Source organism: Pantherophis guttatus, chromosome 7 (genome assembly GCF_059756535.1).
Source record: "Pantherophis guttatus breed Tessera chromosome 7, ASM5975653v1, whole genome shotgun sequence".
Lineage (NCBI taxonomy): Eukaryota > Metazoa > Chordata > Lepidosauria > Squamata > Colubridae > Pantherophis > Pantherophis guttatus.
In genome coordinates, this window is record NC_142069.1 from 69,512,247 (window position 1) to 69,529,704 (window position 17,458).

The 17,458-nt window shown below is 36.3% G+C and overlaps 1 protein-coding gene across 1 annotated transcript in view; it reads right to left on the reverse strand.

Moving 5' to 3' along the window:
- The window catches only part of SLC13A1 (solute carrier family 13 member 1), a 45,011-nt gene that overhangs the window by 8,702 nt on the left and 18,851 nt on the right, over positions 1–17,458 (reverse strand). The window contains exons 6-11 of the mRNA XM_060687134.2: positions 17,405–17,453; positions 15,348–15,508; positions 7,733–7,852; positions 6,898–6,996; positions 6,676–6,777; positions 440–543 (exon numbers count right to left, since the gene is read on the reverse strand). Of these exons, the coding sequence (XP_060543117.1) occupies positions 440–543; positions 6,676–6,777; positions 6,898–6,996; positions 7,733–7,852; positions 15,348–15,508; positions 17,405–17,453 (635 nt within the window). The remainder of the gene's footprint in view (positions 1–439; positions 544–6,675; positions 6,778–6,897; positions 6,997–7,732; positions 7,853–15,347; positions 15,509–17,404; positions 17,454–17,458) is intronic.

Sequence of the window (17,458 nt, forward strand, 5' to 3'; positions counted from 1 at the left end):
TATATGCTCTCAGTGTACATAAGGAGAATAAAATACATTCATCAAGAATATAAAGATATATCACTTGGTGATAGTCAAGATTACTAATAAGCTATCAAATCGTACTAGGAAACAAATAAAAACAATATAAATTGAAAGATACAAGTGACATGGTTATAGTAATAAGTGGGAAGAGACAGATACTAGTAAGGAAGAGAAGAATAATAGTAATACAGTCTTAGTAAATTATTTGACAGTGTTGTGGGAATTAATTGTTAAGCAGAGTGATGGCATTCGGGAAAAAACTGTCCTTGTGTCTAGTTGTTCTGGTGTGCAGTGCTCTATAGCGTCTATGCATCCATCCATCCATCCATCATCCATCCGTCTATGCATGCATAGGGTTGCATAATTTTCTAAATTAAGCAATTGCAGCAAAAATGGGCAAGGAAATATACTCAACTGTTTTCTCCATTTGAAGTTCTAGACAATCTTTTCGCAGGAATAATGAAGAAGAGGAGCCCAATTAGTAAAGCCACTGTTGAATCTGTAGCAAAGCCTGGATATCTAAGGAAAGAGATATTTACTTAGAAAATAAATATTAGAAGTTTAGGAAAAGAATTTGGTGAATTTCTTTCAGCAATAATATGCATCAACCCAATTAGGCTTATTTATACTTCATTATACTTTCCGAAAGTATTTATTTGAAAGTATTGGGAATTATATTGAGTTAGTAATCAGATTTACTATCTGGATTATTTTATCTCCCAAGCAACACTGCAGCAGCCTAAAGAAAATCAGATGTAATTTTATATATTTCAATCTTTTAAATAAAACATTTGTACAGTTCATCTTTTGACCCGCCTGAAAATATATATGCCATTTCCACCTACTAGAAATGCCAACAAATTCTGTTAATATTTGTTAAGAGAAATTACAGATCTGAATATATGTCGAAAGATATTGTGCTAGGAAGAAAAACAGATTTTTTTCACAAAATATCTTGTTAAATATCTGAAGTGTGCACAAATATCTCTGCCACTTTTTAAAAATGGGCAAATTTTCTTGTAGCTGCTTACTTTAACTCAGAAGTTTAGTTTACCTTATTCTAACTTTTCCCCCAAGAAAGTTTTTGCTAAAATGTGATAAATATTTCAGCATATGTATCAAAATTCATTCTTAGTTCTTTCAAATGTTTCTAGCACTCAGTGTTTGCAAACAAAGTTTTCTTAAATACCATATCTTCCCAAATATGATTTTAAATTTATCTTTTTTTCTTTAAACCTCAGATGAAAAACATTGTAAACAGATGGTTAAAAATTATGTTTAGTTTATAGTGAAAAGTAAAAAGTGGTAATTTTACTTAAAGTTGACATATTTGCTAAAAGTAACCCAAAGTAAAAAATGTCTTTATTTACAGCATATTTCTTTTGTGGGAAGGACAGACTCCTGGATTTTCTTGAACTATAGTTATCATATGATGCTAAGGGCTTAAATCAACTTTATCACTGGGCATGTATTTTGACTTCAATTTGTTTATCAAATGCTGTGAATCTGTGACAGACTCCTGGGCCCAGAAAATGATGTTACTTAAATAGTGAGACCTGTAGCATCCTCACTCAGCCCGGCCAAACCAGATGGGTTTGTACCAGAGGTGAAATCTAATTTTTTTTGCTACCGGTTCTGTGGGCGTGGCTTAATTAGTGGGCGTGGCTTGGTGATAAGGTGACTGGGGGTGTGTGGCCAAGTCAATGTCACTTCTTTGCCCTTTTTTAACCTACAAACACAACACAACACAACTGACTCACCCACAATGTAAACGCAGCTGTACTAGATCCAAAATGGCCCCTGCAACAAGCAGGAACCTCACGCAGCCACAAAAAGCCCCAAAAAACAACTTTCACACTTTACACACACACAACACAACACAACACAACTGGCCCACCCACAATGTAAAAGCAGCTGTGCTAGACCCAAAATGGCCCCTTCAACAAGCAGGAACCTCACACAGCCACAAAAAGCCCAAAAAACAACTTTCACACTTTACACACACACAACACAACACAACACAACTGGCCCACCCACAATGTAAAAGCAGCTGTGCTAGACCCCAAATGGCCCCTTCAACAAGCAGGAACCTCACACAGCCACAAAAAGCCCAAAAAACCAACTTTCACACTTTACACACACAAAATTCCACATACAGCTTTGTGAGATTTTGTGTGTTTGTGTAGGTAGAGTGAAACACTACAGAAACACACTAAATCTCAGAAAGCTGCACAAATATTATTTTAATTTATTTTTATTTTTATATAAAAGCAGCTAAATTTAAAACTTCCTAAACTTTAAATAGCTAGGTCTAAAAAAAGAACAACAAACCCCCCCCCCTTAACTATTTTTTTTAAAGCTCCCAAAGGGGGAAAAAACTTACCCAATAGAATAGGGGTCTCCAACCTTGGCAACTTTAAGACTTGTGGACTTCAACTCCCAGAATTCCTCAGCCAGCTTTGCTGGGAGTTGAAGTCCACAAGTCTTAAAGTTGCCAAGATTGGAGATTCCTGCAAGGCAGGCAGGAAGGCAGATAGAGCTGCTCACCGATGAGCTTGATTGCAGGCAGGGAGATTCAGTTGCTTGCTGATGCAATGGATTGCAAGTATTACAGCAAGCGAAGCAAGGCAGGCGTTGCGACCAGCAGCTAAGGTAAGCAAGCTGGAGGCTGGTGGGGGGGGGGAGGGATTTTTGCTACCGGTTAGCAGGCAACTCAGCTGGGATTGTCAGAGCTTGAATCGTCAGAGCCATTTAAAAGAAAAAAAAGGCTCTGATGATCGCGCGGCTCAGTTGGGTTTGGGGGGCAGGGGCAGGGACTTTTGCTACCAGTTCTCTGAACTGTCTGCCACCATCGCTACCTACTCGCCCGAGCTGGTCCGAACCGGGAGCATTTCACCCCTGGTTTGTACAGTAGAATCCTTCAAATTTCTAGGTTCTACCATATCTCAAGACCTAAAATGGAGACCTAACATCAAAAACATCATCAAAAAAGCACAATAAAGAATGTTCTTTCTGCGCCAACTCAGAAAGCTCAAACTGCCCAAGGAGCTGCTGATACAGTTCTACAGAGGAATTTTTGAGTCTGTCATCTGCACCTCTATAACTGTCTGGTTTGGTTCTGCAACCCAACAAGACAGACACAGACTTTAGAGGATAATTAGAACTGCAGAAAAAACAATTACTACCAACCTGCCTTCCATTGAGGACCTGTATACTGCTCAAGTCAAAAAGAGGGCTGTGAAAATATTTACAGACCCTTGGCATCCTGGACATAAACTGTTTCAATTCCTACCCTCAAAACGACTCTATAGAGCACTGCACACCAGAACAACCATCACTCTGCTAAACAAATAATTCCCTCAACACTGTCAAACTAGTTACTAAGTCTGCATTATTATTAATCTTCTCATCGTTCCTATCACCCATTTCCTCCCACTTATGACTGTATGACTGTAACCTTGTTGCTGGTATCCTTACGATTTATATTGCCTGTTTCCTAATATGATTTGATTGCTTATTTGTTCCCTATGACTATCATTAAATGTAGCACCTTATGATTCTTGACGAATGTATCTTTTCTTTTATGTACACTGAGAGCATATGCACCAAAGACAAATTCCTTGTGTGTCCAATCGCACTTGGCCAATAAAGAATTCTATTCTATTCTATGGGTAGAAACAAATGGAGACAGGCAGTCCCTCAAATAAACAGGCCCTATGCCAGGAAGACTTTTACAAGTGATAAATTTTATTCTATTTTTTAAATTTTGTATTGTATGTGTTTTTATTGTTTGGCTGTGCACCGCCCTGAGTCCTTCGGGAGTAGGGCGGTATAGAAATCTAATAAATAATAATAATAATAATAATAATAATAAATAACATTTGTATTGCAGAAGAGAACTGGTAACCAAACTACTTAATGGAAAAGTGGGGCTACATATCTAATCCATAGCAGATAAAGCTGTTGTTGCTGCAGTCTTGGACAATTAATAGCAATAGCAATAGGACTTAGACTTATATACTGCTTTACAGTGCTTTACAGCCTTCTCTAAGCGGTTTATAGCATCAGCATATTGCCCCCCAAAATTTGGGTCCTCATTTTATCCATTTTGGAACTATGAAAGGCTGAGTCAACCTTGAGCCTGGTGAGCCTGCAACGGCCAAATTGCAGGAAGCAGGCATGCAGCAGAAGTAGCCTGCAGTACTGCATTCTAACTACTGCGACACCTCGGCTCTTACTTTAGGTCCATGATGGCGAACCTATGGCACGTGTGCCACAGGTGGCACACAGTGCCTTCTCTGTGGGCACGTGAGCCATTGCCCCAGTTCAGCTCTGCCGCGCATGCGTGCACGCCTCCCACCGGCCAGCTGGTTGTCGGGTCTCTGCCACACATGCGTGGGGGCAAGGCGCATATGGGGGTGGGGCACATGCAGGGGGCCGCACGTGCATGCATGGGAGCCGTGCACGCATTGCATTTTGGGGGTTCGAGTGTGCGTGCACGCATTCGGGCACACACGTGCACTTTGGGGTCACAGTCTGGAAAAGGTTAGCCATCATTGCTTTAGATCAACTTATTACTAATCAAGCTTTCAAGCTACAGTACTTGTATCACTGCAGGTTGAATTTTGATTGTCTAAAATAAAAAAGGGTTCTAAAATATTTCTTGATAGACCTGGATATGTTAGCAACATCTAAAACTACTGTATTATTGCTATATTATATAGATAATTTAGATAATTTCAAACTCACCACATTTTTAAATGTTTTATATTAATTTCTGCAAATAATTATTTTATAGAGAGAGTTGAGGCACCTTATATTTGTGAATCAATGTCAAAGGTACTTAAAATTGTAAGCATATTTCCTATGATCTTAAAGTAAAATTAATTCAACAAAATCTTCTTGTTCTTTGTTACTGGACTCCCCTGAGAACACTAAAAAGGCTAGCCTAATTTCATTAATTTAGAAGTACAAGGACACGCTCAAATGATATGTGTTTGTTTTATTAATGCTCTGTTTGGGGTTGTAATCCATATGATTGTTAATATGGGGACACCAGAGAATTTTGAGGAAGTGAATCTATTTTTTAATTGTAAATAAAAAATATAGGTCTATCAATATATGAAATATAGATTTCTTAAGGTTAGAGAGTAGTGAAGAATCTTTCTGCTCAATAGAAAAAGATAAAGCTAGCAAAGATGTATAATTTGTTTTCTTTAAGTGGGTGTTTTTCATAATAAAAAAATGGAGAAATATTTCATGTGATTTATTTACAAAATTATCTGAATGTTATGTAATAGATTATGGTTTGCTTTATTCCTTCCTTCTATATTTGTTTTTTTTTTCCCAATTATCTTTCTGTCATATTTTTTAATTAGAAAAGCAGTGGTTTTTTTTTTAAAAAAAAACTTCCAGCATTATATCTTCATCTGTCATAAACTGTTAAAACTCATGTAAAAGAAGCATTGTTATTTAGTAAAGCTTTTTAAAAAGGTATTGTAAAAAAAAGGTATTGTCAGTAACTATAAAAAGGCTTGATAGCTTCTGGCACTCATCCCAGAAAAATCATCCCTGGCAAAAGAAAATCTGTAGGATTATATGGGTCTGGTTTGAGCTGACTCTAAATGCATCATCTGGATTGAAAAACTCTGCAGTTTTTTTTCTGTTTTCTTTTCCCAAGATCTAGCTACAAAGGGATTCTTCACAACTAAACAATCAGAGGCAGGGGAAGAAAATGCAAATTCTTGTCAACAAGAAACTAAACGACCAAACTCATATCAGGCACTGAAGATTAAGAAAGTAACTAAATAGTTTGAGATGTAGCAGCAACAGATTACAGATTAACAGAGTTGGAAGAGACTTTGAAGGTCATCTAGTCCAACCCCCCACCCAAGCAGGAGACCCTACATCATTTCTGATAAATGGCAGTCGAATCTCTTCTTGAAAGCCTCCAGAGATGAAGCTCCCACAACAATGCCTCTACTTCACTGAATTCTTCTGAATTCTCTGTCATATTTGACAAGGATAAAAAAAATCTCAGGGAACATGTAGAAGCTTTTAAAATGATAGCTGTAACATTCTCCAGACCTTGACAACTCTCTTAGTAGCCCTATTTTAACCTCACCAGAGCTCTTTAGGAGTAAAAGCTGCCCAGCTTTCCTTTAGGTATTATTGCATAAAATATGTAAAACATATTCATGGATAATGAGGTATTCAGCAGTGTCTATAAAGAAAAACTAATGGTAAACCTTACATGAACTATTCTGTATGGGGTTCTTATAATTGTACGTGTTGCCATGGAAATTTCCTGGAACTAAATGTAAATAATATTTGAAAATAAAATCTGCAAAGAAGATTTTATATACACACACAGATACACAACTTCATGTTTAGTAGCATATATAAACCAGCCAAACACCTGAATGGATTCCAAGTATTCACATGACATTCCATGCCAGAAGCAGAATATAATGGATATTCAAAACAGTTAAAAAGAAATCATAATTGTGGTGAAAATTTAACAGAGAAAAATAAAACCATAAGAAGGCATGATTATATTCCAGGTAAAGAAATGACTCTTACATAATGTTTATTTAACACCTCCAGCTTTAAAAAAAAAACAAAATTGTGCCAGACAGTTTATTGACTTACTTTGGAAATAAAGACGACCAGCCAGGGATGAATCCAGGATCTCTAGTAAACCATAAAAGGGCCATCAGAATGAACAGGACAAGGGTGACAATTTCAGGGTAGCTGCAACAAAAACACCATGTGTTGACCATTACCCTTTGAACTGATTTGCTTTGATAGTATGGTAATATTTCTTTGAGAGCATTTGTAATATTTATTCTGTAGATTAGTCAAATGCATTACCTTATTGGTCCAAGTTTCCTGTATTCTTCTTTGATCACTTGTGCTGAAGCTTGTTCTCTAGATGTCTTTTCCTTGCCGCACCGGAACATTTCTTTCAAGCTGAAATGAAAAATGAATTGATATAACTTGTTATAGTGCCTGTTCAGCAGAAGATAGGTTCCACTTCTAATGACTAATCCAAAGAACTTCTTGAAGACTCGGTTGGCTTTCTTCCTTTGAAAGATCTCATGGGCAATCCAACATACTGTATTGTGTGAGATCCAGAGCAAGAGAATGCCACAATTTCATGTACAAAAACTGACCTCCCTGGGAGAGCAATCTTACTTTAACATGAATAATGGACTGATGCCCTCTATCCTAGCTAAGCAACAAGGCAGCTATTAGATCCCTGGCAGGATGGTTTCCATTTATAATACTTAGCTCCAACACTTTACAATACAAAATTCCTTGTTTGATGTAGCATACTGCCTGAATCAACTGTCACACTCTTTCTAATGGTAGGGCTAGTGCTGATTTCTCCACTCTGTTTTGTATTATAATTTTCCATTTGCATATCAAGATCCACATTATTATTTTTTCTTGAACCCTCAAGCTATTTGCCTTCACTGAAGCATACTATATCCACTACATTCAGAATTGTGGCTGAGCAAATAAGAAACATACATATTTTCCCTAACTTTTCTATGCCTTCATTTTTCTTCTTCCTCTATTGTTTTTTTTATATTTATTTTGTACACATGCTCCTTGGGGGTAAGGATTTATTATTTTTACTTATTGTAAACACATCCTTACACAAGATGATTATACTTTGGACTTCTCCCATAAGAGTACTTACTTGAAACCCAGAAAAAGCCACAGAAGCCAGATCCAGGAGAGTATCAAAATAATAACCGTGATTGGGATGCAAAGAATAAACCAGGATCCAAAATTAATGCATTGGCAACCAGGATATCGTCTGAAAAAGTAAAAATGAAATTTGAGTTGGCTTTGAATATGAATAGAAAGATGTTTCTTAAATCAAGATCCACAATGGCTACACAGATGATAAACCTTAAGAGAAAATCTATCCAGTTTTTATCTTAATAGATAAAACTCCAGGAAGTAAAAATGGAATATTCATTATCAGCAATTTAGAGTCTTGCACCAATTGGCCCATCCATGGTAGAAGTATTTTAGAATGCCCCAGTCACTGAAGAAGAGATGACTTCTTTATAAATGGTCTTCTATCAGTTAATTAAAATTCTTCTAGATAACATTTTATATGAAGATGGTATTTTATCTATTATCAACATGCTTTTAGTGGATATGGTACTCTATTAAATTTCTTTTTACAGTGATCATTGTTAGTTGTGTTGATTAATGTATATGAGAGGAAAAATAGAAGAAAAGACCTTTCAATAGAAATCCATCATCTTCAGGCCTGGTAGTTACAAATCAGTGGTGGGTTGCCCCCGGTTCGCACCGGTTCTATAGAGCCAGTAGTAAAACCGGCGGGATGCTCCGCCCACTAACCCTGATGTCATCAAAATACACAGAAGCGCATGTGGCACCATTACAAACCGGTAGTAAAGGTAAAGGTAAGTAGAACCCACCCCTGTTCCAAATATTTGGATCTTTGGTGAATAAGAATCGGGCCTGGTGGCTCAGCAGACTGATAGCATTGTGAGTTACACCAGCTGTCTGCAATTACTGTAAGTTCGAATCTCACCAGGCTCAAGGTTGACTCAGCCTTCCATCCTTTCTAAGGTAGGTAAATTGAGGACCCAGTTTGTGGGGGCAATAAGCTGACTTTGTATAAATATACAAAAGTATGAAGGCTATTGCTTAATGCATTGTAAGCCGCCCTGAGTCTCCGGAGAAGGGCAGCATATAAATCAATTTTTTTTTTAAAAAAGCATAATTGTAGCCAGAGCTTTAATATCTTATTCATGGTTAAGTATCATATGATCTTCTCAACACAGTAATTAATATCTCCTGAACTCCAACAACCAGTAGCTTAACAAATGCAGATATATATTTGTTTCATCATCAGAAAAGTTTTGGATGATTTTTATTCTGGGAACAAAAGATTCAGCCCAGATTTGACAGCTATAAATTAAGAAAGTTAATACCTTTTTATTGTATTAGCTGTTCTATTGAAATTTTACAGGTAGGCTTTGACTTACAACAGTTCATTTAATGACTATTCCAAGTTACAATGACACTGAAAATATTGACTTATGACAGTTTTCACACAACTGTAGCAGCACTCCCATGGTCACATGATCAACATTCAGATGCTTGGTTGCTGACTCATATTTATGATAGTTGCAGTGTCCCAGAGTCATATAATCATCTTTTGTGACCTTCTGACAAGCAAAGCCAATGGGAAAGACAGATCCACTTAACTATATTTCTAACTTAGTAAGTGCCGTTATTCACTTAATAATTGTGACAAGAAAACTCATAAAATGGGGCAAAATTCACTTAATAAATGTTTAACTTAGAAACAGAAATATTGGGCTCAATTGTGGTCATAGGTTGAGGACTAGTTGTATGTTGTTTCTTTGAAACTGTTAAACCAATTAATTTTATCTGTTATGGCAAAACACTCTGGCCAGCCAAGGTGAACTCAATGGAGTATCCTCTCAGGAAATGAGGTGATAAATTCAGTTGAAATAGAAAAGATCAAGTGCATACTGGATGAGAACCAGAGTGATAGAGTGATTAAAGGTGCTAGATTTGAAGTGGGGAGCCTGAGTTTATCTTCCCTTGGGCTTAAAGCCAGCTTGATGACATTGACCCAATAAATCTCCCTCAACCTTAAATTAGAAAGTTGAAAAATCTTCCAGAAGGAGATTGATTTTCTTGAAGTATTTTGTCAAAAATCTTCCTGAAGATTTTGACAAAATACTTCAAGAAAATTGCATGGTCCTATCCATTTTGTCACACTGGCCATATCAACTAATATATATATATATATATATATACGTCAACTTTTGATTCTAATTACGGGGGAGGAGGGGACTCTGAACATCTCTCATTAACTTAGACTGATCTGATGACATCACACTTTATCAGGACATTTTCATGCCTTCAGAAGCCTTGGATGCTTTGTGGGAATTGGAGTATGGCTTTTGTACAATGGGTCTCAACAAATATCTATCACTAGACTGGGACAGAACTGAATAATGTTTAGTGATTCTGATAGGAGGGATTTCAGGAAGGATTGTATGGCAGCAGGCTTAAAGCCAAAAAATTAAAAACAAAACAAAATAATTTGGCTGCCTTTCCTAGAGTTCTAGAAGCAATTTCTGAAAAAAAAAATAAGCATAGTTTACACATTATGCAGTAAAACATTAGTGTTTTAGAGTTTAAAAATGCTTTTTTTTACTGCTATACTTTAAACCACTGTGTCTGAGGTATTATGTAATAACCATATAATCATCCTGATTGGAAGTTAAAAGTTTTCAGCATAGAACAATGCTTTCTTTTTTCTGCCTGATATTTTTTAATCTATGGAGAAACGGAGAAAAATTTTATAACAATGCATCAAACAAAATTGTTCCAAAGTTCCAGAAGCAAACTATTTATCTATTCATTGCTTCAGACCAAGCCACCTTCATTTTCCAAGTTTATCTGATGAAAATCCAGTTCTTACTAGAAATAAATAGTTTTACTTTTCTTTCCTCAGTTGATAACAACCAATCATTTATGGTCTTCAAGAAGGATCATCTGGATAGGTTTTTAGTATATACTATCTATGGTTAGACAAAAAGTGAAGCTTATTTTCTGAAATGGTAAAGGTACTCTGAAAGACTTCCAGATAGCATTTGACATATGTTCTGAAATGTGTCTTCATGTCACAGTCATAATTTACAGAAACTTCTAAAGTCCTGCAAGCTGCAACCATTGCTGTGTCAATTTAACAATATTGCAGACAGGATTTCTATTCCCTCAAAGGTGGCCGAATGGTGCTAGAAGATGCTAAAATGACTAATGAGAAAATAGCTCAGAGACTAGAGAAATTTCATGTCCACAAATTGTTGCAAAAGCATAAAGTTCTCAAGACATTGTTTAAAAAACCCCACTCTTCTGTGAGTGAATAATTGAGAAAAAATGACATTATTAGATTAGCTAAAGTTATGTATCACTGTGAGCAAGGAATTATGGTCTGTTCAACTGGACTATGAATAATCAGCATGGAAGCAGTCCATTCATTCTTATTTGATTCCTGGCTTCACAAGAATTAGTAAATAAAGAAGATTTTCTTTGGAAACATGGCATTGTGATTAAATCCACCCACACAAAATAATATTTGTGAAGGCAATAACGTACTCTAGTTTAAGCCTGGCTTGTTATTCTGGATCAGGGGTCTGCAACACCTATTGGGGTTTGAAAAGCTCAATAAATTGCGTGCCAGTGGGTGTCGCACATTGGCGGTTGTGATGCATATTTTGAGTAACAGGGAGCCTCAGCAGAGGTGTGAAAGCCACATGCGGCTCCAGAGCCACAGGTTGCTGACCCCTGTCCTGGATTATGGGGAGCATTTCGCAATGATGATGATTTAACAAGTAATTTAACAACCGGTTCTTTGCCCTAACGATTTCTTCCAACAACCGGTTTGCCAAACTGCTCAGAAAGTTAACAACCGGTTCTCCCGAAGTGGTGCAAACTGGCTGAATCCCACCACTGAATATAACCACTAAGAGTCATCTGATTGTGGTAGGATAAAAAATTAATTAAACCAACAAAACAATAAATACATACTTAACAGAATACTTAACAGAATAACATAGTTGGAACAAGCTTGGAGGTCTTCTTAGCCCAACTCCCTATTGAAGCAGGAGACCCTATACCATTCCAGAGAACTGGTTGTCCAGTTTCTTCTTAAAAGCCTCTAGTGATGGAGCACCCACAATTTCTGAAGGCAAGCCATTCCAAACTTCCTCTTTTGTCTCACCTGATGGAAAGGGCTATATGCACATATAGTTTATTATGCCAGGATTGTAGCATGGAATTATATGGAAATTTGGCTAGTTTGAAGTGAATATGCATCTCAAAATATATATTCTTAAAATATAAAAGACAGGCCTAAATAGAAAAGGACTAAGCTCAGCTGCCCAACCAAAGCAAAGCCTTCCAATGGATTACATAACCATTATTACCTTGAACAAACTACTTGCTCAGCCAATTTTCACTAATAAATTCCCAGGCTAAAAAGAGCCTATCTTTGCCCTTAGGGACTTGGACTATTACAGACAGTGATATGAAAGAGAGTTGGAGTCTTGTCTTTGAACAACTCCCTCCCTTCTTGATTTTCTTTCATGGCTATTGTCATGCACTGTCATTTTCATTAAGGAATAGCTACTGATGTATAACTGCAATGACAAAATTGCTCTATCAGGACTAGCCTAGATATAAGACGATCTCTCTGCAACTGGGCTTTTATTATCTTAACAATGTTCTTAGGAGTTTAGGTTATTTAAGTTTCAAGAGAAGGACATCCTTCTCCCTCCCTCTCCGCAACCCCCCTCCAATAAGAACAGCAAAACTATATCATACCTAAGTAGAACTCAGAAGACCAGCTGTATCATGGAGAGCTATAAAGCCTGAGGATATTAATGCAGTTTAGTAATGATATTTCTTTATCCTGGGCATTCATTTTCCCTCTGCTGTGCAGCTGCTCAATTCATTACCTTTCTACATGCCTTCTTTGCTCACCTACTTCCAATTCCACAGCTCTCCATCTCCTGCCTTTGCCCTGAATTAATTTTCCTTAGAACTACCTGTTTACTCAAGCTATTTATTAGAGCCTGCTCTATAAGTTGTGTGCTTGGTCGCAACCCCAAGAATGTGCAGGCATCTTAAATTATGAGTTGAGAAAGCAGTAGCTGTTTCCATTCATTTTTCTGCCCTTCCCTGCCTCCAATAAGGCAAATCTGGATTCTTAATTATTACAGACTCAAAGAGAAAAGAACGGGCAAAAGGAAGGGATGAAAAGGAAGGGATTTATTCATTAGTTCCTTGTATCCCTCCCCGTTTTTTTGAACTTTCTTTTTAAAGCAAGAGTTAGAACCAAGACATATGGGAAAACCAGGCCAAAAAAAGAACCCAGTTATTTAATAGCTTTTATGAACCAATTAATATGATCAAGCATATGTTTCCAATTGGAAACATCTAATGGAACTTTGCTTTTATATATGATAATGGCAGTGAGAACTTTATATGCACTAAGGGGGAAGACTTACAAAAGCCTACAAGAAAGGATGGATGGTGATGTTGGTGATTGATGGAGATGGTGAAATTGACAGCCTTGATGAAAGAAAAATGTAATGCCAAATGTAATCTCTGTTTGGAAACCATTACTGGACTTTTTGTAAGAAGCTGAAAGAAGTGGAAAGCTGATTTTGAAATTTGATGATGGTTATTATATGGGCTTATCAAAATAATGTAGACAAATGTTAACAGAGTAAATTTGATGTATTCTTATATCTATACCAAAGAAAGTCAGAAGTCCTTCTTTTTCTTATCCCACCCCCACCCTTTTCTGTACTTTTATTCTTTTCTGAGATGAATGTCTATGGAGATTCTCAATCATCCAGGTCGTGGTTGTCCGAAAGGTGCTTTTTCAAAAGGCAACTGGACTGTTTTTCAATGAGGAAGACATTTCACTTCTCATCCAAGAAGCTTCATCAGTTCTAGCAGGATGGTGGGGACAATGGATGGATTAGCACCCTTTCTAATTATCAGACAACTGCAGGGAATATAAATCCTTCCATTCCCCAGCATTCAGTCAGAGCTGAAGATGCTTCTTGGATGAGAAACGAAACATCTTCAAGAAGAAAAAATGAAGAAAGTCCCATTGCCTTTTGAAAAAGCACCTTTGGGACAATCTTTTCTATTTTTGTTTATCTTTTAACATTGCATTTTTTGAAAATTTGTCTGTCTATCTGTCTGTCTCCAATGAAAACAGTAGCATTGTAAATTGCTATAACAATTATCCTAGAACCCCCACAAAACCAATGTCATAATGCTATATCATATATTAATAAATTTTTGCAGCCATTCCTGGTTAGCATATGCAACCCAAATTCTATTTTTGTTGGAAATTAATATGAATGGAATATGTACATTCCATTCGCAGTGATCAAGACAAACTCACACAAGGAATTAGAGGGGATATGGATTTTGCTATGGTCCCTTGCTTTGTATTCAACAAGATTTTAAAATGTTTGTGTCTTGGCTTATTTGATCATATGTAAGCTTTTCTTTTATTGCTTTGAAGTTCATATATTCTTCTGTGTAAAATTCAGTTTGCAGTGATGCAACTTTGAATGAATTACAAGTGGCAGATGGACAATATTCCTGGCAATTGGAAATTATTTTAGCAGATTAGAAATCCTTGGGATTTAGAGTGAAAGTGACAGAATGTTCGTGATTGTTATCCATATCAAGGAAAAATATTGCAGTTTATGTACTGTGTCTGTATTCAAATTATTCACCACAAAGCTTCACCTATAAATAACATTTCTTGAGGCCAAAGTCATTTAGGAAATATTTTTGAAACAGCTCCAGCATTTTCAAATGTATTAATAAAAAATAGGGAGGAGGAGGAGGGAAGGAATAGTAGCCAATTTGACAAACAATTATTTCAACCAAGATTACAGATTTATTTTTCTGTCATTCTGAACTGTGTCTTTATATCTATTACACTGTGTTTTTATGAATGTCATAAAATCTTCTATGGGTGCTAGTCCTGCCGGTAATATTTCATCTCCTATTTATATAAAGTGTAATCTAAGCAGTTAAATATTTAAAGAACTGGGAGAAAATTATAAAGGTGTGCTCTTAATATGAAATGAAGTTGAGCATTCCTTCCCACAGATATCATAAGGAGTACAGAAATTATGCCTTGAGTTCTTAGAAACACATAAATAATTACTGTGGTTCATACAACAGTAATTAATTTTACAATAATTGGATTAAAAAAAAAGGTGATGTGATACAGACATGTAATCTACAAGAGCAGGGTGAAGCAAATTAGTTAAATGGATAATTATTCTACTGGGGATGTATATGATCTGACATGCAGATCTTTTAAGTTAGCTAACTATACTGTGGTAAGCGCTTGGTATAACCAGGGATGCAAAGAACGAGAAGGGTTAAGAAAGGGCATTTTCCAATAAAAACAGCTTTGGACAAGTGAAGAGATCCAAATTTGAATATAGGGCTCAAGCCTTCTGTCTGGTTAGTAGGGATACATCAGTGAAGAAAACACTTCTGCTGACTTCTTCCCTATAAAACAGGAGTTTTATGATGTAGGATTTCTCATTAGCATTGATATCCAAATGGAGAAATGTTAAATTATTGGAAAGCACTGCACTGACACAAATTAACTTAAATGGATAGAAGAACAGAATTTAAATTATTTAGTTTTAGGAACAAAACATTTTAATTAATTTTCTTACGTATTGAATTGTTCTGCGAATATTAAATTGGTGGATGTCCCAGTGATAGTAGTCAGTCCTCCAATAGTGGATGAATAGGCAACACACAAACACATGATTTTACATATCATATGGTCTTTTTTGTTCCGGTACCGTCTTTCAGGTTGGCTCAATTCTGAATTCTGATTAAGTAGAAATCAAACAAATACAATCAACAATTTTCATATTAGCCTATTAAAACCAGCCTTCCCTAGGTAAATGATTAATCTTTTAAAATTGTTAAGAACAGTAGTTCAATGTGTTGTTTGTGGAGGGCAACATGTTGCACTGGCTGCTAGTCTGTCTCTGGCTCCAATACAAGATGTTGGTCGTTACCTTTAAAGCCCTCTATGACATGGGTCCAGAGTAGCTGAGGAGCTCTCTTTCTCCAATGGGATTGGCCCACCCCACTCATGTTGGCACAAGAGGCCCAATACAGACTCCATCAGCCAAGGAATTGCATCTGGAGGAGTTCAGAAGAGGAGCCTTTTGTGCCATGGCCCCTGCCCTTTGGAACATCATGCTACAGCAGGTCAGAGCTGCCCCCACTCTTCTGGCCTTCAGGATATGTCTTAAAACGTTGGCTATGCCAATAGGCATTTGGTCCTGGAAGAGAAGCTGTTGGCTGGAGTGGCTGGTGCAGTAACAGAGAAGGCACTACCACTTTTCTGCTCCAAACCCATAGTTTTTTTTAGCTTGCCATAATCTTTTGTAATTTTAATCTTTTTATATTTGTAATTGTTTTAATATTTATAGGTTTTATGTTGTAAGACACCCAGAATCATCTGAAACTGTGAGATGAGCAACCTATACATTATGAGCAGTATACATTATAAACAGTAATAATGTTGGGAATACTGATATATAGAATGGCAATAATTTAATTTGGAATAAATAAAACATCTCAACTGTCTGAGGAAGCTGAAATTTTAAACATGACTTTGAGATGTTCTCCTTTGATTATTTTTTTTTTTTAAAATCAGGATAGGTTCCTTCAATTTTATTTTATTTTTCAATTTTTATTTATAAGTACAAACTAAACAGAACAATGAAACGTACAAAACATAAAAACATATAAACATCCATTTCAATACATGTCCAGTTTGTCGCAACTGTAACATACATTTCTCTTTGTATTTTGACTCTTCCTTATTTGGTCATTCCCTTTTGTCTATCTACTATTGATCTTTGTTGACCTATGTCTGTTCTTTGTTTCCATCATATTATATTTGGTCATTTTGTTTACTTCCTATTGCTTCATCTCTTTCCTATCTTTCAACCAACTATATCACTTTTCCCATACTAAGTAAAAGTCATGTTCTTCCCTATTTTGTAATTCCTTTGTGAGTCTATCTAATTCCGCATATTCCATAATTTTATTGATTACTTTATCTGGTGTTGGTATATCACTACTCTTCCAGTGTTGCGCATATAGTATTCATGCTGCTGTTATCATATGTATAATTAAATATGTTGTTTCTTTTTCGTAGTATCCATTCACTATGCCTAGTAAGAAGCTTTCTGGTCTTAGTTCTATCTTTTGGTGTGTTATTTCCTCTATTTGTATTTTGATCCTTTGCCAATATTGTTTTGCCATTGGGCAGGTCCACCACATATGGTAATAGGTGCCTTTGTGGTGGTTGCATTTCCAATATGTTGATGGCGTGCTGGGGAACATTCTTGCCAATCTGGCTGGTGGCAAGTGCCACCTATAAAACATTTTATAGAGATTTTCTTTATAGGGTACAGACATTGTCAATTTATAATTTATTTTCCATAGTTTTTCCCATTTGTCTAATTGAATACTATAACCGAAATTTGTCTTAATATGCAAATTACTTTGGGATTGGAACACCAAGCCACCTGCATGTTTTAACTTACCTGGAAAATCAGGGAAATATTGTAGATGTCATATTGCTTCATATTAATAATTATATAATATTATTCAATTGACTTAATAACTGAAACCATAACATGTTAATCTGACTGTAATAGCTATGCTAATCTTTAAAACAAGTGGGACAAATTATTTTAAGTACCTTTTCATTTTCAATGTCACACACAGCTTGAGCAGCTCCATTGCTGTATCTGGA